At 39.9% G+C, this 26194-nt stretch overlaps 1 protein-coding gene across 11 annotated transcripts in view; it reads left to right on the forward strand.

Moving 5' to 3' along the window:
* NCOA2 (nuclear receptor coactivator 2) overlaps window positions 1–26194 on the forward strand; it is a 295906-nt gene that overhangs the window by 219113 nt on the left and 50599 nt on the right. For all 11 annotated transcript variants that reach the window (XM_072804308.1, XM_072804304.1, XM_072804314.1 and 8 more), the window contains 5 exons: window positions 12788–12891; window positions 16922–17099; window positions 20287–20475; window positions 23649–23750; window positions 24048–24191. In XM_072804308.1, the coding sequence (XP_072660409.1) occupies window positions 12788–12891; window positions 16922–17099; window positions 20287–20475; window positions 23649–23750; window positions 24048–24191 (717 nt within the window). The remainder of the gene's footprint in view (window positions 1–12787; window positions 12892–16921; window positions 17100–20286; window positions 20476–23648; window positions 23751–24047; window positions 24192–26194) is intronic.

Raw genomic sequence — 26194 nt, forward strand, 5'->3', positions numbered from 1 at the left:
AAGCTAATTTGAACTAGTTGATAGGAAGTAACTTAATTATGATTCTGTCTTTTTTTATACATAACTAGATAGTTAATTTTTATATATTTCATGGCCTGTATGGAAGCTAGAAATTAACCCCTCTTTCTTTTTGATTTATCCATCAGTTAGCCACGGCACTCATTTGTAAGTCTTTCAGTTGTGGCTTCATCTTTTCCATAACTTTTACTGAAGAACAAAACTGTCAGACTTTAAATAAGATAGTTTCTTACAAGTCGATTTGACTGCTTAAATAGTCTTCGTATCCAAGAGAGCCTTTAATTAGAAAATCCAAGAGAATTATGGAATTGCTGAGGAAGTATCATATTTTCCCCCTTAACTTAAAAAATGTACTGGAGAATATAGGACCATATATAAAGAAAGGAAAAAAATCCCTTGTAGGAAAGGTAGTTAGGACACCAAGTTTAGGGGTCTTTGTAAATGTCAGCCTTTTTAAATTTCATTTTAACTGCCTTATGCAAATTGGGATCAGCTCTTGTCTATACTTTTGCTGGGCTTTGAAACCAACAGGTGCCACAGTTTTTGACGCCCTCATGTCAGCTCCCACGTCCGGTGAGGCATGTCTGTGTCTGAGGGAAACTGACCCCTGTTTCTTTTTAATTGCCTACTGTTTTAAATAGATGATTCACTGCCATTCCTGTTTAACCTGGAGAGTTTTCATGCCATATTTAAAGGATCACTTTAAAGAAGTCTTTAAATGTACTCCTGTTGTCAATATGAAGCACAGTATTGGATGAATATTTGACAAGAACTCTTTTCTAGAATGTCTTTTGAACTTCGGATACTGTGATAATTATCGTGAAACTTCATATTTTAGAAATTAGGAAGATCTACTTTGGAATTCTTCCCAAATTATTCTTCTTCTTGCCTAATCTGTTACTCTATTTTTTTTTTTAAGATTTTATTTGTTTATTCATGAGAGACACAGAAAGAGGCAGAGACAAAGGCAGAGGGAGAAGCAGGCTCCATGGAGGGAGCCTGATGTGGGACTCGATCCCAGGTCTCCAGGATCACGCCCTGGGCCGAAGGCAGACGCTCAACCGCTGAGCCACCTGGGCGTCCCCTAATCTGTTACTCTAAATAAGGTGATCCTTCCCCATGATCAGACAGAGTTTGGGTACATGTACTGAAAATGTAAAAAAAATACAAATTGAGTTTCTCCTTGTTTGTGTAGGCAAACTTTGCTTTAAAAAATTCTGAAGCAGCATATATTTGGCCTTTGAAACCAGTCAGACTCTTTGTGTTACCAGGTTTTGCTTCTCGTTTGGTCCAGACAGTTTGAGGTGGCAGTTTGTGCCTGTAAGAGGGCCCTAATGACCTTAGCACGGAAGATGAGCCATCCATAGTAGCTGTGCCCTCTCTGCACCCTGTTGTGTATGCGGTCAGCCCTGATCGCTGCACTGCCGTGGTGGATAGCCCAAGTTTCTAAGAGCAGAACCAGTTTGAGATTAGTTGGGAGGAAAGGGATACTCGCACTTTTGTATGTAAAAATGTGAGTTCAAATCAAAACTATGTCAAGCATTAGAATATACTAATGTCCTGTTTCTGTATGATACAAAAACGATACTTTGTGTAGTTTCTCCACAAAAGTTCTGTTTTAGAGAACATTAGATCTTCTGACAGTTAAGTTCTTCTTATACCCACGATTGTACACTTATTACTTTTACACCTTCCTTTCTACCTGAAGCCCTGGAAAGTAAACCTGGTTATGGTCCCAAGCTGGCTTTCTCTGGAATGAATATATACAATTCTTTCAGGTTTTGTTTTTAGGTTGTTTTCTTATTTTTTGTTGTTGTTGTTGTTCTTGTTGTTTTTTTTTTACTATTAGGTAGCTTCACTTCCATGCATAGTTCCTAATAAGTAAAAAAAAAAAAAAAAAAAAAAGAAAGAAAGAAAGAGAAAAAACCCTAAAGCAAGCCAACAAGAAAGAAAGAAAGAAAGAAAGAAAGAAAGAAAGAAAGAAAGAAAGAAAGAAAGAAAGAAAGAAAGAAAGGGAAAAAAACCCTAAAGCCAAAACAATCTTTTTGAACCAAGAGGAACATAAGCAAACATAGAAGGATTGTCAAAACCACCAGTGATGATGGTTTCAGGTTCACAAGAAATGATAAACTTTGTAGTGATTGTTCAAAATGCCTAAAATGCTTGAGACCTACTCTCTTCATAGTTTCTTCCTTTCTTCCCTAAACATTCACATAGGATTTACTTTGTGTTTATGTCTTAGTAATTAACCTGGAGAGTTCATCTGGAAGGAACCTCCTTTTTAGCTACTAGAGATTTTTACCCCCAGGGGATTTTGGTGGTCACAGATGATAAGATTTTCCAGAGCCCACCTCTAGCGTTGGGCCCTCCCGTGCCTCTTGACCCTGGGAGTGGGCACTGTGTCCCTGGTCCCTGTGCACAGAGAGCTCTTGCCATGGACACTGCATTCACCTTACAGTTCTCATGAAGCCTGACCTCCCCTTGGTAGCATGTCCTCCCCTCAGCTCTATTCCCTGCCCGCCCCCCCCCCCCCCCCCCGCCTTCTGTGGTTGGCCAGAGCCATCTTACTATGTATATTTATGCAAAGTTCTCACATTGTTATCATTGCTTTGCTTTCTCTGCTAGGATGATATGATTTAGCATAATTTAATGTTTTAGGTCTCTAAATTGGATGATTCTATGTTCTATTATCAGCTTCTTGCATTAGGTGCTTTAAATTGGGAACACCTGCTTTTAAAAAAAACACGCTCCTGAGGCCCTCCCATGATTGCTCAAGCAGAGACTGTGAGTGAGGGGACTGGGGATAGATGGTAGTAGGCAAAATGAAACTGGGAATTGTAGCCTCCCTGTGGTATTGTTAGAATCACAGTCAGGGGAAAGGAGGATATCTCTACAACTAGCTGTCACAGTCTCTCTAGGAGGCCCAGGCATCAGGTCCTGCGTCTGTAGAAGAAAACTGGAAGGGACAAATAGCCAGATGGGAGTAAAACAGAAGAAAAAAGCTAGCAGGTCTTACAAGTAGGACATACAATGTATCCGAGAACAAGATGCGTGTCAGTGAAAGGGAAGTGGGGAGCACGGGATGCCTGGGCATGGACGAATGCCCCCCAAGGGACCAGTGAAGGTCAGGTCCTGGGATGCAGGTTAGTCCCTGGAGATCCACCCCGGAGGTGAAGCAGGGGCTTGAGGTTGAAGCCCTGTGAGCAGTTGGAAGTGCGGCAGCAAGGGATGAGGGGTGGCAGAGGAACAGCCCTCCTTCCTTTCCCTCATCTCCGCAGCTCTCCCTTTCTCCCCTGTGCTTTTATTGGACATCACTGTGGTGGTAAGCTTTCTGTTAGCCACTGGATGGACAAAGTTGATTGAGAACAGAACCTTACCAGCCTCTCTAGGAATTTCAGTCTTCTTCTTTCTAAGTGGCCTCCTGGCTCTTACCCCAAGAGGCCGGGCTCTCCCAGCCCACCATGGGGAAGGAGCAAGAAACTGAATGAAGCACTCTTCTCTCCAGGGCCCACAGGCAAATGGGTGGCTTGTAGGACCCTTCCTGGGTTGGTTTATTTTCTTAGGAGCTAGCAGTGGTTGGGAAAATCCAAGAGTCTGATTAAAAACCCCTGTGATGCCCAAGCTACTTCTTTTTTATGAAGGAAGTTATAACTTCCTAGATTATAATCTAGATGAATAAAATCAGTCTGTTTTTGTTTTCCCTCATCTTCTCTCAGATGTAGAAAGAGCCTCAGTGACTCCCCTCCCAGCCACCACTGAATGCTTTCCCCATTGGCCTGACCATGGGAATTACTTGAGGCCCCATAGGGGCTGACTTTTTTCTCATCTCTTCTCCACCCCATACATTGAGTCCAAAAATCAGATTCTTAAAATAAACCTCCATTATGTTAAGTATACAGTAAGGCTTTTCAGAACAGATCCTTCTAAAGAGGCATTTGTGATTTTTAGATCCTGGCTATACTGAATTTCAGCAACAGCGGTAGAACTGTTCAGTATTAACACCCATGTTATTGAGCACCCACCAGATGCCAGGCATCTAGAATAAGACGACCTTTCTTGTAGCCAAGGGGCCAACAATGCAGTAAAAGGAACAAAGATGTAAACAAATCAAGTATTTCAAAACATCAGGTCAGTGAATGTGCACAGTTATGGGAATGGGCATGGGGCATTGTAGAAACACAGAGGAAGGTACCTCACTTGACTGTAATGAGCTTCTGGAACAGTGATGGAGTCTTAAAAAGAACGGTTAGAAGGGCATCTATGCCCACAGAACCGTCCGAGAAAATGCTTGAAATCTTTAAACAGTACGATGCATTTGGGGAGATGATTGATAACAATTGCTGGGGTGTAAGGTAGGAATATTGGGTGATGATGCTAGCTATGCCAATAAACAGGATAATGATTTGGGAGAGAAAATATTTACACTTCTTAGACCAAAGTCTTTTAAAGGATTTTAGAGACAACTTTTTCTTTCCTTTCCATGTTTTAGACTATCAGAAACTTTATTGAATGTTCCTATAATGTAACTCTGTTGGCCTTGCTTAAGTTAGTTTATGTATTTGAAAGAAATAAAACATCTGTATAGTTTGGTCTTTGGAGATATGCTGCCTTGAAGTATTCTGACTAAATGCTGAGGTTGCACACAGTACAGGCGTATTTAGATTGTGTAAAAGAAAGCAATTTTGGACAAATTGTCATTTACTCATGTAGCTTAACTACAAAAGACTGTCCATGGCCTATTTTATCTAAAAGTGCATTCCATATTGCTAGGTAACAGGTGAAGTGGGGTACTAAATAGAATTCTACATTGGTAATAGTAGATTCAGTGATAAGGAGAGATAAAGCCTTTTCTAGCCAGTTACTATCTGGAGTCTATTCTCTTTACTGTCTTCTGTCTGGATAAGCGTAGTACATTAATTTTAAAAGTAGAGCCTTTACATTCCAAACTTGTGGCATGATTGTCAGTTCTATTTAAGTAGTTGTGCCCGCGCCATTGATGAAGACAAAACCAAGCATGTCGCCTTCTCTGAAGCAGAGCGTGGGGGGTGGGGGTGGGGGTGGGGGTTGCTGGGTGGAGATAGCCTTGAGATTGGTGAATGTTGCTGTTTCTTCCCACTGAAGGGAAACCATGATGTGTTAACAAGAATCTCAGTGTCAGAAAGAGGGAGGCAACTTGGGGCTTAGGTCCCTCCCACTACTAAAGAAAGTGCAGCTGCGCGGTTTTAATATGCACGGCAGGAGATTTCACCAGCTTGATGATATATAGTGCATTAATGTTGAAAAGATAAACACATTTGGAGAGCACAGGAAGGGCCTTGTGTTTTTATGTTAGCAGAATGCTTCCTAATGAATAAGAATGTGCTGCTGGCTTCACAGAGCCATATGGCAGCTTTTCTAATTTTAGTTGGTGCAGATGCATAATTCTCTGGTTTTACCTTCTAGAACCTTTGAGATGCTACATAACTTTTCCTGTAATATTTAATCTATAGCGCTGGGCCAGAAATTGCCTGTCACTATTTCAGTGACTCGGCTCCACATGCGTCTTGCTACTGCTAGGTTTGACAGTCCCTTTACCTGAATTCATCCAGCTCCTAAGTGCAAGGAAAGATGAAAATTGTGGACCTACTCCACTAGAGTCTGAAAATTTGTTGTGGAGGTGATTAGACTTGTGTTTGACATCAGTCTACTGAAAAATTGATAGTTTCTGGGTGAGTGATTTTACTCATTTTTGAAGCAGTAGAATTCATTATAAAACCGGCCTAAAGTATCAGGTTCCATTTTAGTCAAAGATTCTAATACTTTAAATAACACCGCTTCAGTTAAAAGCAACTAACCTCATGCTTGACCAAACATAAAAATAACTTTTAAACTCCTACTTGGCTTCACATGTCAGAGGTATCTAAACCTCAGGTGGCACTAAGTTTTTTTCTATATCTGTGTGAAGACCTACCATGAGTTATCTTTCAGCTGACGTCTTTTTACAGAATGAATAATTAATACTTGTTTGAATTCTGACTTTTTAAAGATAGACTAATTTCCACAAATTTTCCACAGTCTCTTCAGACAAAGAGTGTCAGTCTCTTCCATAATGGCCACATCACCCTGTCCCCCTAAAGGGCAGATGTTAAACAGCATTTAGGGTTCTAAGACTTCATCAGTGGTCATTGCCACTGCTGCTGGAGTTACAACAATTATGTGGCTGTCCCTTGAGCCAGGACCTCCATCCCTGTGAGGAGATAGCACTCTGTTCTGGCAGTGATTTCTGGGAAAAAACCTTGGAATGTATATTCTCAGTTCAGCTGAGAATATACAAATAAATAAACAAGGTAGACATGACTCCTAATGTTATAAGATTAAGTTACCAAAAATCAATGTGATGTTTTAAAAGAACATGTAAAGATCTTTTTAAAAATACCACCCTGTAATTTAAAAATAGCTAATTGCAGTTTTTTTAAGATAAATACATTTTTTGCCAGAATCACAGCTTCTGATTTGTTGCTGTTCTCACCAGAAACTTAAATTTTACTTTCAAATTTATGTCTGTAGATACCAGTGATAAAGAGCAATTTAATCCAGTTGCTTCAAAAAAAAAAAACCTGCATTTTAAAATCACTTACCTTTCTAGAGATCAAATGCTTCCCTATTCACTTTTCCTTTTAAGAGAAAACATGAACAATAATTACTTGTAAAGAAAAGCATATGGAATATAATATTAATGATTTTCCCCCAGTTTGTGGTATGACTCATCTTAATACAGTCCCTGAAGAGATGGGGTTTTGTTCTTTGCTTTGAAACTGGAAATCTAATTAATTGGTATTGGATTTCTGGAGTGCAGGCAAATGGAGGAAGGAACCGGATGGGATTGCTCTCGGAGCAGCCACCCAGGAGGGAAGGAACACTCAGAGAAAGACTGTCTCTGGACAGTCTCTCATCAGGATTTTGCATTTGTAAAACTGTGCTATGAAAAAGATCCTATCTGTTTTATGATATTTTTCTCTTTTAGGGGAGTGAGGAAGAAGGAGATCGAGTTATTATTTTCATTGTTATTCTCTTGGGTCGTATTCTTTATCTAAAAAAGAATAACTTTAATGCCGAAAGTGCAGCAGAAAGAAACAGAAGTCACGGCATGAAGGAGAAATCTTTTTGTAGGCTTTGAAAATTAAATTTTATCATCTCTTTTTCTGATTTAAGAGTTCCATCTATAATAATGAGATTTCATAAGGTTTTGACCATATGAAACTCTGGGACATCTTTCTGCTCTCGAATTTACTGAAGGATATTTTTGTAACAGAGTATATTTTTGTGGTTAATGGATGCAAAATATAGAAAAGTAAATATAATTTGTGACCGCTGAGAAAACTGCCTAATTTAAAAATATTAAATAGTGTGTTTTAGTATAGTAATGCTGTACTTACAGAGGTATAAATATATCTAAGGATTTAAGCTTATTTATATCCTGCCCTTAAAAATAGCATACTAATTACTGAAAGTCTCCATCAGGATACCAGTATATGTCCGGTTATCGTAATAATGTATCTCTCACTGGAGTCCTTTCCTTCCTCCTATTTAATTGCAGGGCTCAGCTGAACATTGAACAGAAGTAGTAATTACCTCATGGAAAGGACCCCAAAACATAAATTCAACAGCCAGTTTAATTTAGATTTCAATTACATTGGTAAAGCCGTACTTCTGAGTGTTTTCTATCATTTCATATTATTGATTTTATTCTCTTTAATATTGAGAAATGAAAGCACGAACTCAATACAGGATTGAATACTAGATGACAAATCAGTTGGAAATGCATATAATACAAACATTTAGTGAGGACAGGAGTGAAAATCTCTAAATTCTTTACCCTTTGTCTCTTACATATTTATTCTATAAATAGTGAAATTTCCCAGGCTCTTAGTTATGTGAATAGTATTGTGTAAATATTGCAACATTCTCTTGCAGATAATCGATAGATTCATTTAGAGTTTTCTTTCAAAGCACACATTCTACTAATATAATTTCAAGTCGATCTTGTAAAATTTGTATTGTTTTCATTTTTAGTCAGGGATTCCTAGAATTCCAGCTTAGACAAAATTTTGCCAATGTTTCTTAGCCTTTGCATTAGTTTTCAGAGGCCAAGCTGACATTTCCTCGGGGCCAAATGCCACATGTCCATTCCCGCTGGTTTCCTTCTTAGGTTCTTGCTTTTGCCATCCACTTGCTTATCCTGCCGAGACCAACTCAGTTACAACGTACTGAAATATTTTCAGCTACGTCCAACGATTTTTATCTCTTCTTTGAACTTAAAGTTAGTTCCTTGCAATTATCCCTAAATTGCTCTCATTTAGTTCGATTGTAATTGTTTTGCCCTCCCAGCTAGATTTAATCTCTCAGCTGACAAGGATTATTCACTCCACTTGCAACACAGATAGACTGCTGAACAGATCCATTGGTACTGGTTGATTTCCTCCTGGTGGCCACTCACTCTCTGTGACTTCCTGTTAGCTGCTTTTCTCCTTTGAAAGATTTATCAGTTGAATATGATAAAGAGGGGGGAAATGGCATGTCTGAGCAATACAAATAATTTTTCAAGGTGATAATTATTTTTATCCAAACACACGTTTTGCCAGATCTAAATTATCTCCTACTTTATTTTTTTTAATTTTTTTTAAATTTAGTTATGATAGTCACAGAGAGAGAGAGAGAGGCAGAGACACAGGCAGAGGGAGAAGCAGGCTCCATGCACCGGGAGCCCGATGTGGGATTCGATCCCGGGTCTCCAGGATCGTGCCCTGGGCCAAAGGCAGGCGCCAAACCGCTGCGCCACCCAGGGATCCCCATCTCCTACTTTAAATTTGGGGCCCTTATCCTAAATTTCATCTGATCTGTAGATTTTTAGAATAAAATGCAATGTAGTTATGATCCTCATTCTACATATTTTCTGATAAGAATTCAAAATTCAGTGTCTGAGCATGTTGCTAGAATACTTAGGACACCCCAGCATGAAAGTTTATCAGTGTTTAAGGACCTGCAAGATTGGGTTTTCGTACGTTGTTTTTTAAAGTCCACAAAATATTAATGGATGAATTTAGGGACATTTGGGTCTACAGAAGGATGATCAGGCCCTCAGAGTGTAAACATCTCACAAGGTATATTGCTTGTCTTTAAAAGGCTTGGAAACTGATTATCACAGACGAACTAGGGGAGGCGGGTGGGGGGTGGGAGTGAATGGGTACGGGCACTGAGGGGGGCACTTGACGGGATGAGCACTGGGTGTTATTCTGTATGTTGGTAAATTGAACACCAATAAAAAATAAATTTATTTTTTAAAAAATCTGAACGATTTTTTTGTATTATGTATTTATTATGCCCTATAACTGGCATTATCATAGACCCCACCAAAACCCAGAATTTCTGACTGTTGTGGTAGCAGAGTCTCCTATATCACATAGCCTGCTGTCTTCTAGCGGTCAGCAGTAGTACAGAATTGCCTGTGAATTGTAGCTTGTGCCTCATGTCTCACTTTCCCCCAACATAAATCTGAATTAATCAATTCATTCTTTAAAAGAACAAAGCCACCAGTTTCAACAGTGGAAGAATAAGAGAACTGGGGACCCAAGAGAATGTTAGATGCCCTGAAACTTACTGAGGAAGGCAAGACAAGATGATTTGTTTTATTTTCTCAGGAAACCTCTTCCCTGTATTTCTGCCCCCGCCTACCTGTCCCATTCCTCCCCCTGCACCCTGGAGGGCTGTTAGGCCTAAAGGAGGAACTTTGTTCTTTTTCCACCTACACCCACCTCTCCTTACCTCCTACACATCTGGGAATAAGTGCCTGAGGTCAGGATCTAGTCTGTCAGCCACTGAATACTTAGTGAAAACCCGTTCTGAAATACGGGACAGTGCCCATTACAGATACAGACACAGTGCCCCCTTCATGAAACTTCCCTTCTGATGGGGATCACGTACCATTTCCTGGACTGTGATTCTCACTGCAGAGAGTGGGGAGGACAGCATACTTTCCCAGGAAGATGTATCAGAATGTCATGCAAAGAAAGCCTTTTTAGTCTTCAAATTCTGATAGATCCTCTCTAGGGAGGTTGTCTGCTCATGTACACCATTCCAATTTGAGAATGCTGCTGCCAAAAGATGTTCCTGAGGGGAGCATGATGCTCCTGCAAAGAGTCAGGAGGCAGAGCAAAGGCTGCAAATTACTCTTTCTGCAGGCTGTTAGCACATTGCTCTCACACTGTCCCAACACCAAAGACAAGAAATGAATTAGAATACAGTAGGACTACATAAATATATAATGTCTATTTTATGAGTTTTAAGATTTAGTATTAATGAAACTCAGGATCCTTAGACCTGAAGCCTGCTGGTATCTCCACAGAAGCGGGCTGCTAAATTAGATGAAGCAGCAGGTGACAGGGTCAGTCCTGTTCCTGGACTGGTGGGTAGGAAAGGGAGTGGAAACTGAGGAGAAATCTGCAGCTTTACAGAGTGAACCAGCAAAGAAAAAACAGTATATGCCCAGTGTGCATTTACTTGGGATATGTTTAGCGGTGAAAAAGATTCTAGAAAAATGGGGTGGACTGGGGGGAGGAAGGTCATCTGCCGTAATTATCTGGAGAGCCTGAGGTACTTCCTCCCCCATTGAGGCTGAGGAATTGGGCTGACACCAAGTCTGCAGGTAGAGCCAAGAGGTAAAGTACTTAACAAGAGCTAGGGAAGACAGTAAGAAAAAAAAACAAAAGGAAGACTGAGAGATCCTCACATTATTGAGTTTATAAAGGCTACCAGATAAGTCCTCTCCCCACCCCCCATCCCCACTCATTCTCTCATTTTAAAATAAATGATGGGGAGGGAGAGGGGCAGAGAGAGAGAGAATCTCAAGCAGACTTTGAGCTGAGCAAGCAGCCCAGCACGAAGTCAGGCTCGATCTCACAACCTGAGATCACAGCCCAAGCTGAAATCAAAAGTCAGATGCCCAACCAACTGAACCACCCAGGCGCCCCAAGTCCTGCCTCTCTTAATAAGGGATCACAATTATTTAGATCTAAGGAGGTGAACCAGGAATATAGTAATTGGAAAAGCAGATACAGTCTGCTTATGATAAACTCTGTGAAGAAGTTACTACATTTGGAACTCAGGAAGAACTAACAAAATATGCTAGCAGTAAGTTATATTTGTAAACTACTTCATAGTTTTTAGAAGATGTTTTATATATCATCCCATTTACTCCTGTCGGAATCCATGATGTACAGAAGGCAGGTACTAAAGCCTTAAAAAGTTGGAATGACTTCCCCTGACTCATACTTCTAAGTGGCTGAACTTAGACTTGAATTCACACAGTTCATCTTCTCCATTGCACTGATAAATATCCATGTGGAAGCACTTCATCCTGGCAGTGGCAAGATTTGGAGAACCTGAATAATTCCTAGTTATGTTCTAGGTTCTCAGGTACCACTTAAGCTTTTCAGATTTTAAGAATACCCTATAAAGGGATCCCTGGGTGGCGCAGCGGTTTGGCTCCTGCCTTTGGCCCAGGGCGCGATCCTGGAGACCCGGGATCGAATCCCACGTCGGGCTCCCGGTGCATGGAGCCTGCTTCTCCCTCTGCCTATGTCTCTGCCTCTCTCTCTCTCTCTCTGTGACTATCATAAATAAATAAATAAAAAAAATTAAAAAAAAAAAAGAATACCCTATAAAATCTTTACTACCACAAAAAAAAAAAAAAAGAAGAAGAAGAAGAAGCAACTACAGAGAAATTTACCAAAGTCATGAAAGCAGGTTGATCCTGAGTACTAAATCGATTTACAGTTTTCTTTATTTGCATTTAATTACAGTGATAACATGCAGTGTAAATAAAGATATAATTTATTCAGGTACAAATAATTGGCACATTGTTTTTGTGTTGTTTTCTAGCAAGCTGACGATATGTACCTGTTATGCTTTAAACTTTTTTTGGTGTTCTGGAAATAACGACTTTGCATATATATTGACAACTGCGCATCTATTTGTTCTCTGAGAATTAATCATGATGGATGGAGTGTTTTCCCAGGCCCTCCAGGCCTGAATGCTGCCTCGCTTGTTGTAATCCGGGAGCAGGTGTTGTGCATCTCTGGACTAGATAAAAGGGCAGCCATTGAACTCCTTTGGGTGCCTGATAGGGTGCCTCTTCTGTCTGCCTTAAATCGTTAAGCACCTTCTACAAGATAGGGATCACATCTTTTAGGCTACTTAGATGCGAGTGTGACACGAGGTGGAGCAGTACAAGAGTCCATAAGGCAGTTGTTAGAGCTTGTCACATGGGGGCAGCCATAGGAGGTTGGGACTCCTTTTTATTTCCTTCTCCAAGTATGTACAAATGTATCTCTAATCAGAGATATGCTACTGAATTCTGAACGACAGACCTCTTGTTATCCTAGTTTGGGGAGTCTCCTGAGTAGAGCCTAATTGTGCCATAGCATATAGCAGTTTTGTAATCTAGAAAAAAAAAATGCTTGTCGGGGACTAGCACGAAACCACTAAAGTCATTTTATCAACTGCCTGAAAAGGAGATCTGAGCCACAGGTTCTGGAGGTGAAAAGTTAATGTTCTGGTTGCTGCTTCCAGCAAGTGTCTCCCATCCAATGGCAGTGAGAATGTGTTCTAACTCTTTTATAGCCCCTGTCTGATTCCACTGGAGATTTTAAGAATCATCACAATAAAAATGTTTCTGTGTCATTCTGTCCTTGAAAAAGCACTGCCATTTAATTCACACTTATGTTTGTTGCAGAGAAAGCAGCCGCCGCCAACATAGATGAAGTGCAGAAGTCAGATGTGTCATCTACAGGGCAGGGTGTCATCGACAAGGATGCCCTGGGGCCTATGATGCTTGAGGTACCATACCCTCATTTTGGTTATGTACCTTGCACTGTTGTTGGTCTTCACATTGTTATGGTTAATTTTCAGGTGAATGTAATTTAAGGACCGTCTACACTTAATTTTTACTCTTAAGGTTTGAAGTACTGCTGACCTCTGGAGCTCACTAATATGCATTCATCTAGCTCCTGATTTCAGCACATACACATTTCAAAGTATCAATAGATACTTACATGAACCAGATTACCAGACAGCATTCATTTTGGAAAACCATGTTCACAAGTCCTATTAAATTCCATGTTATAATTTTCATTTGAAATGTTCCCCCAATTTTTAGGTTTTATATGTGCCATATCCATATGCCTATATAGGCAGGTTAAAATTCAAGGACCAGATGAAGGTTTGTGCTTTTTATTTATGCTGCTTCAAACTAGTTTATCTCACAAAGATGAAAACTGAAATAACAGGCAGAACTGTTAAGCATCACAAGTGTAGTGGTTGGTCTTAACTCCCTGTTCTTTATTAAACTCTGGGAAGGTTTATCACCAGACTACTGTTGAGAATTTGTGAAGTCTAGCTTTCCTATTTTATTAACTAGTACAGTGTTAAACACCAAGTGCTTTGCTGTACCTATTCCAAAATTAAAATTAAAGATGTAGGCTATGGGAAGATGAGGGAAAAAAATGTCGGTGAATATATAACAAGAAGCAGAGGAGCCCTGAGACATAAATTATGTCAGTTCTCAGGATAATTTACTCTGCTGATGATACGATGAGATTGAAAAGCACTGCATGGCCGGAAGCTGGGCAGCATTGCCATGTAGAATCACTTTTATCTTGTGGTAATAGCTGCACATATATGAGAAATTAGGATTTTTAAAGCAAAGATAACCAGCGATTGCCCCTTTTTTTCAGTTGGTGCATGTGATGATTTTTATTTTTAGAAAATCTCATTTTGTGAAAATTTATCAGACACTTGGAAGGTGAAGGAGGCACACAGAAAAAATTAAAAATCGTCTGACCCAATCTTTGTATTTAGAAATAACAGAATTTCTGGAGATGGACCTACTAGTCAAAAGACTCTAAATGACCCTGTGTTGTCCTTTGCTTATTTCTCTTAAGTCAGTAGCTTGATATCCAAGTACAATTTTCAGGGAAAAAGCAAAGACACATTTAACCTGATTTTCCAGAGTCAATAAGGAAAGCTAGAGTGCTACTTCCTGCTTAGTTCTTAGAAACAGATAAGAAAACTCAAACAAGGTAGACTATTTAGAATTAGATGAAAGAGATATGTTCTTGTAAAAATTTTTTGAATTATAAACAAAACTGATTTGAAAATTATAATCTAGTTTATTAGATTATTAGGAAATTCCCAAGTATCTGCATCAGTTCCTTATATGGGGGAAGATTACCGTAGGGTGCAATCTGAAAGTCCTATAATCAGAAATCCTGAAAAAATTTGTGAGGCTTCTAAAAAGAAATATTTGGAGTAACCACAAGACTGTGATCTAAGCCCTCTGAGAACAAGTTCATTGATTATAAAAATCAGATCGCAGAATATCAGTGGGCCTTCTCTCATAAAATCAAACCAATGTTTTTACTGTTTCAAAATAGTCTTCTGAGAATTCTTTGTATTCAGATTTGAGCGAGTACTTATGTGGCAGGACTTTAGTGTTAAATATGTTAGAGAGCTAATGCTTGAATCTAGTGACTTTAAGGTTTGAATTTAGTCTTTATCCCTGTTTATGTGGAATAATTTAAATAGGGAAAACTTGTTCTCGTTGAGCTGTTCCTAGGCATAGATGCACACTCATGCTTACATCATAGCATAGTGGTTGCTAGGCAACAAAACCAAATGTCAGCTTTTTTCATCAGCAGTATCATAGTGTGCTTTAAAAAAACAGTCTTATAAGATGAAACACTTTCACCTTTCAGTCATAACTTTGCTACAAATCAATCTTTCAATTGTAGTACAAAGTAGTGGGAAGCTCTTTGCACTTTGAAAAGGAAACTATAGGTAATATACTTATGAAAATCCCTGGGAATGTATATCTAAAGCACTTAGTTTGAAAGGACTTGTGGCACATAACCAGTCAACTGACTTACCTCCTTTCTCCCTTCGCAGAGATACACTCACATGCACTTACACAAGGTTTTCAGGGGTTGATGTCAACCTAATATGGAAGTCCATTTCCATACAGTCTTGCTTTGCCCTGCTTATTGTTTATACCATTGGTAAAACGTGACAAAATATTTAAGAAAAACTTAAAACTGAATGGTGTTATTTTTTTTTTAAGAGCTTTTTACTGGTGCCTTATGGTCATTTCTAATTTAAGAGAGCACTTAGTTTTGTGATGGAAATAGAATTAAAGATGGAATATATTCAAAGAAAGCTCACAAAATAGGAGCCTGTTAAACAATAACCCAAGGAAAAGCAAACTATGCCCCATCCATACATGTTGTTCTATCAACATGTACATGTAACATTCTCCTTAAAGATAGTAGCAAATCCATAGCATGGGGAAACCCAATGGCATAAACTGGGTAGACCAGGTGGCCTTGTTTCCAGGTTTTCCTGATCAACATCAAGCCTTTCCTAGTTCTGATCACTCACCTAGGCCATAAATCAGGATTCTGACAAACACGGATCAAAAAGGGAAAGGAAGAATCACTAAGAGAAACTCCCTGTACTCAACTTTTACATCACCACGGTGAACGTGATAGGATCAGATCGGGGTAAATATTGAAGTAGAACATCCTGCTGCAGAATAATCACAAGCATGAGCTTTTGAGTCTGGGTCCCCCTGGATTCAGAGTCCAGCTCTGCCCCTGACTGAGTTCCAAAAGCTTATGCAAATCACTTCACCTCTTTAAGCCTGAATTTCTTCCTTCTCTGTTAATTGGAGAAGATAAAATATAACTTTCAGAGTTGTAAATTTTCAGATGACACAGTATGTTTAAGGCATAGTAAACATGCTCATAGTTATTGTCATATCTTTATTCCCTGACGTGATCCTGGAGTCTTTCTGTCCTTCCCTAATCTAGATTGGAATGACAGCAACGAGGAGTGAGGCCAAGCCACATTGTGGGGAAAACATTATCCAGGTGGTTAGGGATCTGCATCATGATGACCCAGAGAACAAACAATATAGGAGGGCACGACTATTTAACTTTCCAGTTCTCACTATCAAAAAACAAGGCCTCAAGTCCCCTTCCAGTTTTTTTTTTAATATTTTATTTATTTATTCATGATAGACATAGAAAGAGAGGGAGAGAGGCAGAGACACAGGCGGAAGGAGAAGCAGGCTCCATGCCAGGAGCCCGATGTGGGACTCGATCCCGGGGCTTCAGGATGATGCCCCAGGCCAAAGGCAGGCGTCAAACCGCTGAGCCACCCAGGGATCCCCCCCTTCCAGTTTTAAGACAGTGCTGGTCACGTCTCAGCCTGCGATCCCCATTGCCATATGAGAAAGATACGTCCCAGACCCCTTCCCCAAACAATAAAAGATTGACGTTTGAGAACACCAGCCCTTCTTTCCTTTTAAACTCTGGCAGCTTTCAGGGTAGCAAAGCTTGGGGTTTGTTGTTTGTTTTGTTTTTTGTCCTTCAACTGGAGGAAAATTATCAGTGACCCTCTCGTCCCCTTGTATTACCTGAGAAACTTTACAACATAGTTACTTTGTATTGGGTTGGGAACATAAACATTCTTGGCAAGGTGGAATCCATCAATATAATTTGGAAAATACAGATAAATGCCTGTACTTAGTTGGCAGTAGTCATCTCCTGATAAAATAACAGAGTAAGTGTTTGTCATTTAGTTTGCAACCAAGAAACCCTGATCTTGGCCCTCTCCCACCTACTAAGATGGAATAGTTGCACCGTAAGGAAATGTGCCCATTGTTCCCCAAAATTAGAAGAGTGGCGACAGAGCACTCTCTCTTCTGTCCACGTGTGAGTGACACATCTCCCTCACAGGGGCCATCCCTCCATACCCACTGTGTGCCATTTTCGGTTGCACCCTTCCTCACAGTTTGTGCCTCTTCCCTCAGGCCCTAGATGGGTTCTTCTTCGTGGTGAACCTGGAAGGCAACGTTGTGTTCGTTTCAGAGAATGTGACCCAGTACCTAAGATACAACCAAGAGGAGCTGATGAACAAAAGCGTGTATGGCATCCTGCACGTTGGGGACCACACGGAATTCGTCAAAAACCTGCTGCCAAAGTCCATAGGTAAACGATGGTCTGCCGGATGCCTCCGCTGCCCCCCATGCCTGCCTGTTCTTGGTCGGAAGGGGTCACAGAGGACTGGCTATAGGGGATAGGAGTAACTAGGTAGTTCTTTAGAGACACTTTTATGAAGTATTCAAAGTCATGGAGAAGAGGCCATCTGCAGACAGTGATCTTGAAGGAATGATCAGGGTTGTTTTTTTTTTTAAAGATTTTATTTATTTATTCATGAGAGACAAAGAGAGGCAGAAACATAGAGGAAGAAGCAGGTTCCCTGCAGGGAGCCTGATGTGGGACTTGATTCCAGGATCCCTCAATCATGCCCTGAGCCGACGGCAGACACTCAACCACTGAGCCACCCAGGTGTCCTGGAATGATCATTTTGATCCTATATTTAAAGTACATGAAGATAATTCAGAGAGATAGTATCCTGTGGCAACTGTCTTCCTGGGCCTTGTGTCGTTGTTGGAGCAGTGCCAGCTCACTCAGTTTTGTACTTTTTCTCTCTGACCCTAAGAAGTCATGGTCATGATAAGTTTGAGATTTGGGATCCCTGGGTGGCGCAGCGGTTTGGCACCTGCCTTTGGCCCAGGGCGTGATCCTGGAGACCCGGGATCGAGTCCCACATCGGGCTCCTGGTGCATGGAGCCTGCTTCTCCCTCTGCCTGTGTCTCTGCGCCTCTCTCTCTCTCTCTGTGACTATCATAAATAAAAAAAATTAAAAAAAAAGAAAAATTAAAAAAAAAAAAAGTTTGAGATTTAACTTCCCAAAAAACCCCAAAATTTTGAGTCCTACTTATGAAGAGAGTATGCATGTGGGTGCATAGGGAGTTCTAAAAATGTTAGGGAACAAGTAGCATTTAGAGGTTCAAATGCTCTCAGCCTAGGAGCCCTGAATGGGCTCTTTTATTTCCCAGGCCCTTGGGTGGCTCTGTGGGTGTCGCCATCAGACACTGCCTCCTTACCCACTCTCCCTGTTCTCACATTCCTGACTTCATCTCGTTTTGAAGATGCTGTCCAAAGGTGTACCTGATTATCAAGGGCCATATTTTAAAGTGGGCGGTTCACAGTGTGCACCCACCTTAGTCGCTGCCCTAGACTGTGGCCGTTCCCACTTACTAAGTGGTTCTTTTTTTAATATTCTCACTTAGACTGATGACGCTAAGAACATCTTCACAGATAAAAGGAAGTGCATATTTTAGTACAGAATAAGGTCAAGTCCTGAGTTAGCAAGTATTTCTGTTCTTTTTTATCAAATGGTTTGAATTAGTTGGTCTTATTGTTACCACAGTAAATAGAAGGCCCTTTTATGGTTAGCTTTGCCTTGATAGACTAACCCTTTTTTCAAAGGGACTGCAACAGTAATACAAAGCATGAATACTCATGTGAGATTCTTTTATTATATTCTCTAGTAAATGAACAAGAAAATGGGATTTCTTATTTCAAGTAACTAATATTTCAAATCTCTTCACTAATTTTATGACTTCCTCAAAGGACCTATACTTATTAATTCACTATTATTAATTCAGTTGTCTAAAGAGCTCTTTTCCTTACTTTATATCATACTTTTTCTATATTTTAAAATTACTTATTAACCTAAGCTAATAAGAACTCTTTTTTTCTTTCTTCTTTGATTTCTCGGTGTAGTAGCCATTATGTAAATCAGCTTTTAAGAATACTGATGGTGGAATAAACTTCCCAAATGTCTGCACAGACATATAAAGCTAGCTATGGTTCCTTCTGTAATTCTAAAACAGTTTCTTACAGTTAACTTGATGTTTCCTTTTTTCTTTCTGGGCTGTGTTTTTGTCTTTATTCCTTTGCAACCCAGTGGCTATGGGTTTATTAGCACTGCATTCACCAGAACACTGAGGTGCCCTTTTAAGTGTTTTCCAACTAGTGAGTTTTGAGAATATGTTTGCTTATCACTGGCCCTTTTTTTGATCCCCTCTTTCATTGTCCTACTGGTTGTAATATTTTTTAGATAAAACATAAAGAACAGTAAAGAAAAGACAACCAAAATGAGGGTTAGGTTTGGTTCTGATTCCAGCTCTTTCAGTAGCCGAATATCTTTCTCATCAGTTTTCTCATCTGTAGAATGAGAAAGTTGATCTGGTGATCTGTAAACACCCTTCAATTCTCAAAATCAGTCATTCTTTCATTTCTCTTGGTTTCTCTAACACATCCCCCCCCCAAAAAAAAAACAGTGTCTTTCCTCCATGTCATTATCTTTCTTCAGCTAATACATACATTTCTAAGTATTGACACTAAAGTAGAAGACATGTAAAGTAGTCTTTCACTTGATAAAAAAGAAGTGACATTAGCAGTGCATCCACAAGGGTTTTTTAGTCTTGTTTTTCAAGATTTTATTTGTTTATTCATGAAAGAGGCAGAAACATAGGCAGAGGGAGAAGCAAGCTCCCTGCAGGGAGCCCGATGTGGGACTCAATCCTGGAACTCCAGGATTACACCCTGAGCCAAAGGCAGACACTCAACCACTGAGCCACCCAGGTGTCCCTAGGATTTTTTAATCTTACGGAGAAATATACACGAAACAAAAGAAAAAGCTACAATAGAGTAATTCAGCAACAGCCAAGTTAAAGATGCACACTAAAATTTCTACAAAAGAACAATCTGTGAGAGGAGGCAGTGTGGGGATCTCAGCCTTAGAGCAGGATACTTTTGGGTGAGAGAAATAGAGGCAGCTGGACACCTGAGACAAAGTAGCAGGAGCACAGGTGTGCTAGTGGGGATGGCTGGGGAGGCTCGTGCTGGCAGACACAAGAGATCTGGTTAGATGGGTACGATGAGGCTGGCTACTGAGATGCCATTTATCAGTTCAGATGGCCTTCATATCTCTAACTTAATGCATGCTGCAGTTGGTGCCAGTTAGAGATTTTTAGGCAGGGGGCAACACTTCTGAAGCTGGAATACAAGTAGGTTGAACCAAATTTCCAAGAAACCAGAGTAAGGAAAACCCAAAAATGAAGAAGAACTGCGTTCTAGTAATAAATAAGCAAGGCCTGAACTTGAAGGAGTCAGAATGAAGAGTAAGAAGTATGAAAATTTTTTGGAAAATCCCAAGCATTTTCTGAAATTGTTAAAACATTTGCTTCGTTTTGTTAATTTGGTAGCAGCAAGTCCAAGGTTAGTTCCTTTATAATTGTCAGATTGCTTTTGCCTCGTTCAGTGAATGGGGGATCCTGGTCTGGCGAACCTCCTAGACGGAATAGCCATACCTTCAATTGTCGGATGCTGGTAAAACCATTACCTGACTCGGAAGAGGAAGGTCATGATAACCAGGAAGCACATCAAAAATATGAAACTATGCAGTGCTTTGCCGTCTCTCAACCAAAGTCCATCAAAGAAGAAGGAGAAGGTAAGGCCAAATCTGTGGGATATTTTATATATCTACATATTTATTCTTGCACTGCTTTTTTCATACTTTATTATCTAAAATGAGTGGCCACACAAAACTTTAGAAGTAGTTTCTTCATTCTTTTTTCTTTTTTTAAGATTTTATTTATTTATTCATGAGAGACAGAGAGAGAGAGAGGCAGAGACACAAGCAGAGGGAGAAGCAGGCTCCATGCAGAGAGCCCGATGTGGGACTTGATCCCAGGTCTCTAGGATCTCACCCTGGGCTGAAGGTAGCGCTAAACCACTGAGCCATGGGGCTTCCCAGTTTCTTCATTCTTTTTAACCCACTTAAGTTTTTTGATAAATTCAATTTTTAAGTCTTTAAAACATCACTATCTATAGAATATTCTGCATTGATGGTAGTATTATGTATCATCAATGTCTGTTGCAGTCTCCACTGGCTGCACATGGCTGCTTGAGCACTTGAAATGTCAATAATGCAATTGGGGGATCAAATTTTCTATTTTATTAGGTTTACATTTACATAGCCATATATGACTAGTGGCTACCCTCCTAAAGCTCTGTCCGTGGTTAAGCTTTCCAGGGATCCTAGGCTCTTCCAAATGTCCACTGCGAGCTACTGGTCTTAGACCTAGAAAAATGCGCAAGTACAAACAATATTTCTCATATACTTTGCAGGAGTTAATGGATTCCATATAGTTTATCCATGGATGCAGGGTCCAGAATATGGTGTAATAGAATGATACTTAAGAGAGAATGGAGATGGGAGTGTGGAATGGAGAGGATTTTAAACTCTTAAATTCTTAGGCCCTTCCCCTTAATGAGATGCTGATGTAGCATCCGCTCCTGTGCTCTCCAAGCGAGCCATTCCATGCTGCTGTCACTCTCTCGTACGAGGCAGTGCATGCAGAATGCATGCATAGCAGAGGAGAGAGGGCAGAGGAGCACTGGTGAATGGAAGCCTCATGGGTTTTATCATCAGACAAACCAGCTCTTAATTCAGCCACTTACCAACTTTGTGGCTTTGTGCAAGTTTTTTTTACCTCTCTGAGTGTCAGTTTATTCTCTTACCAAGTGATGTCAACAATACCAGTATCACAATGTAGTAAGGATCAAGTCAATATGCCTGAACCATGATTGGCATTAAATACTCCAGAATGGGGCGGCAGGGGGGGATACACCAGAATATCACTGACTTACAATGGTTTGACTTACTTTTTTTGATGTGCAAAAGCCATACACAGTCAGTGAATACCATACTTCAAGGTTTTGTATCTGGATCTTTTCCCAGGCTAGCAATAAGCCTATAATAATACTCTCTCAGGATGCTGGGCAGCAGACAGTGAGCCACAGCTCCCAGTCAGCCATGCGATCACAAGGACAAACAGCCGGTTCGCTTAAAACCGTTCTGTACCCATGCATCCATCCTGTTGTTCACTCTCAGTATAGTATTTAATAAATTATATGAGATGGCCAACACTTTATTAAACATAGGCTTTATGTAGACTAGTGCGTTTGAGCACATTTAAGATAGGTTAGGCTAAGTTATGATGTTTGGTAGGTTAGATGCATTAAATGCATTTTCAACTTACGGTATTTTCATCTTAAAATGGATTTATCAGGATATAACCCCATTGTGAGTTGAGGAAGATCTGTAGTTAATTTATATATATATATATATATATATATATTTAATTATATATATTATATATGTATTTAATTATGTATATTCTATATATACACACACATATATGTAATTTGTAATTAAAGTTCACTGAAAAGTAATAGAGTTCTCATAGATATCATAATTTTTCAAAATTAAGTTTTTATATAGGTATGTAATGTTGAGGGATTTTTTTTTTCTTTTTATGTAACAGACCAAGTACTGCTAATTCACCTATCTAGGAAACTGTTCTAAAGTGGTATAAAAAAGAGACTCGATTTTGTGCTGTATATTTAAACACTTTTGTACATTTAAAGTCTGGTTCTAGATGTTAATACAGTATGGCATGAGAGTAGGGTTTCTGAGCCATGGTATGCTCAGGTTCGAATCCTGGCTTCACCAGTTTTGTATGGTGTTGGGCAGCTTACTTAAACTTGATGTTTTGATTTTCTCCTGTGGTGAATGGAGATAACACTAGTACCTGCATGGTAGAGTTGTCACAAGGAATGATTGAATTGGTAGCCTCTAAAGCAGCTAAAAAGATGTTTATCTCATAATAAGTGCTCAGAAATTTAGCTTTTATTATGTTGAGAGTAAGGATTACATTTATATTCGGGATACATTACTGGATATATTTAAAGAAATTCTTCCCAGATTTAAAGATGAATAATCATAAATCAGTGACATAAGATAGGAAAATGATTTTTTAACCTTTTTCCCAGCATTTTTGAAATTGAAAGAGCTACACAACATGCTCTGCATGTTACAAAGATAAATAAAACATTTCCCTGTTCTCTAGAAGTGAACACAGATGAATAAAACAATTGAAGTGGTAAGAAATAAATGCTTAGCATTGGCTATATGAGAAACTAGCCAAGGCTGAGCTTCTAAACTGTAATGCAGCTGCTCTGGCACATGCTACACTTTCCAGGATTTGTTCTCTAAATTCCAATCTAGACTCAGTTTATATTCTTTGTTTTAAATTGCATATTGCCATTCTAGGAGTAGTTACATAGTTGGGTAGAAGGTGTATCTAGTTTTCCTGTATGTGGCAAACCAAAAACTCAAGAAACAAACCTTGACAAAGCAGAGTATCAGATTTTAGTTTTCCTCATTTGGGTACTTAATGTTGAATTAAGCTGGTTGTTACTATCAGCCGGTGAATAAGAAGGGAATAAGAAGGGATTACGTGCTCTTCCATCGATCACTAAGGAGGTAGTTTCAGATTATTAAGCTAGTATGGTGGGTGTACCCTCGCAGCATGTGTTGTGTGGCTTCAGCAGTGCATCTGACCTGCCCCAGCTCATACCACACAGCACACCTACCCTGTTCTCCAGCTGCTCCCCACTCAGGTGGGGAGAGAATGAAGCCAGTGAGAAGCAGATACAGAGTGTTTTGTCATTCCCTCCCTCATTGATATACAAAGTCGCGTTGTCATAAATACATTTGAGTTTGTTTGAATCACTGCAAAAACCTAATACGATAATCATAAATGTATGTGATTAAAGATTTGCAGTCCTGCTTGATTTGCGTGGCAAGAAGAGTTCCCATGAAGGAAAGACCAGTTCTTCCCTCCTCAGAAAGTTTTACTACTCGCCAAGATCTCCAAGGTAAATTTTCTTTCCATAGAAGACTGAAGAAATCATTTGAGACTCTCCATATTTGTAATGCAAGGACTCCATTCAGAAGACTAGGAAGAAGCTGGGAATAGTGACTGGGACTGGGGCAGAAGTGTCGAGGAGATGCAGGAGAGAGAGGGAAGGACAGTTATTTTTACTGTCTACCCTTTTGGCCCATGTACTTGCGCTACCTATTCTAAATAAATAAATTTTTATCTTTTAAAATGTTAATCATTGCCATAAATAATAGATCAGTATGTAGGTGTAATGCTTGCTGTTATTTAATAGGCAAGATCACTTCACTGGATACTAGCACCATGAGGGCAGCCATGAAACCAGGCTGGGAGGACCTGGTGAGAAGGTGCATTCAGAAGTTCCATGCACAGCACGAAGGGGAATCTGTGTCCTATGCTAAGAGGCATCATCATGAAGGTAAGCATCTCTATGTGGTATTTCTCTTGAAGTTGATTTTGCTATGTTACTGCTTCTACTGGGAGCTTTCTCTGAAACAGTGATACTGAAGTTCACCTCAGGAAGCTTGGACCTGTTGACTTTTTTGTGTTCATACATATTTGCATCGTCTGGCCCAGAAAATGTTGCCATCTAAAGGAAAATTTAATGGAATCTGAAGGACAGAAGAATGAGATAAATAGGAGATAATTTCATAAAAATAGGAGAAAGGAAAGGGAAAGAGGTCATCTTCTCTGATCGTAAGGCTTCTCTCTCTCTTTCTCTCTCTCTCTCTCTCTCTCTCTCTCTCTATATATATATATATATGACTACATAATAAGGTACTATTTCATATCAAAAGAAATCTCTGAATCATAAGGAAAATCTGGAAATAAGAATGAAATGAAATTTGTGAGAGCAGCTGAATTCCTGATAGAAGTAACAGTGGGATCCCAAGCCCTCCTTCCAGATCATGACCACTGAAGACTGCCCCTCTGTTTCTAGAAGGCCAAAAGAAATGAAGTGATTTGTCTGAGGTCACAGGAAAGCTAGACTGACAGCTAATAAGACAGCTAGAACTAAACCCAAGACTTCAAAGTCCTATGTCAGTAATAATAGCAGCCCTTACTGAGCACCTGGTCTTTGACATGTTCCTTCTTTGCAGTGTCTTGACCCTCAACATTCCTGGGAGGTAAGCATTAGGACTCAAGCTACGGATGGGGAGGCAGAAGCTGGTGAAATGACTGGCTTGTGAGTGTTCAGTTATTAATTGTCCGCACTGGAGTTTAATTGGAGGCACATCCTGGCCATCACTCTGCTGTGCTGCTCCCAGAGTTCTTCACACAAAATCACATTTCCTCAAGTGCGTTCTGGTTTTTTGTTATATTGGTGAGGACAAAGCACTTATTAAGAACTCAGTGGAGGAGGGAGACACTTCTCCTGGTCTTTCGGTCCTCCTTTCATGGATGCTGTATGTCCTGGCAGGGTGCACTGGGTTAGGAGGCCTGGGTTCACCAGGAAGGGACCATGATGCCCATGATGGATGGGGGCAGCAGGGTGTGCCTTGTAACTCAGCTTGGCAATTTGTCCGAATTTTGGCAGAAAAAAAGCCCTAACTCCTCGTCGAAAACAGAGTTCTAGTGTGTCATCTTCCATTTAATGTGCATCTGTGACCTTAGCATTTTACCAGTAATGTTTGTATACTTAAACTCTGTGCTTTGGGCAGCCCTGGTGGCTCAGCGGTTTAGCGCCGCCTTCAGTCCAGGGCATGATCCTGGAGACCTGGGATCGAGTCCCACGTCAGGCTCCATGCAGGGAGCCTGTGTCTCTGCCTCTGTGTCTCTGCCTCTCTATCTCTGTGTGTGTCTCTCATGAATAAATAAATAAAATCTTTAAAAATAAAATAAAAATAAACCCTGTGCTTTAAGATCACTTATGAAAAAGTACATACCATAGTAAGTGATCCCTCTCCCCCTCTCATTTTTTTCTCATCATATCTTTTTCATCTTATTTATCTATCTTAGAAATAAGTACATAATCCAGCAATTTGTGCCTTTCAGCATTTTTCTCTTAAGTTGGAAAGAATAAGGAAGTAAAGATTCTATATTTGGCAGAAATCAGTGTTTTAACCTACTATTTCACTAGATCTGGTTTAAAATTTAAAAAATAGTAATGATGGGGCACCTGAGTAGCTCAGTTGGCTAAGCCTTCCGACTCTTGATTTTGGCTCAGGTCATGGTCTCAGCATCATGGAATCAAGCCCCTAGCTCAGCAAGGAGTCTACTTCTCCCTCTCCATCCCTTTCCCCCTGCTCTCATGCTCTCTTGTTCAAATAAATAAATATTGTTTTAAAAGATAGTAAGAAATAAATAATAAGGAAAATTTTAAAATCACCATGAGCAAACATTCAATGTCCTTGAGTCCTGAGTAGCAATGCCCTACACTCAATTCTGTGGTTTCCTGATTCCTTACAAAAGGGTTTACAG

Source organism: Canis lupus, chromosome 28, assembly GCF_048164855.1.
Source record: "Canis lupus baileyi chromosome 28, mCanLup2.hap1, whole genome shotgun sequence".
Taxonomy (NCBI): Eukaryota; Metazoa; Chordata; class Mammalia; order Carnivora; family Canidae; genus Canis; species Canis lupus.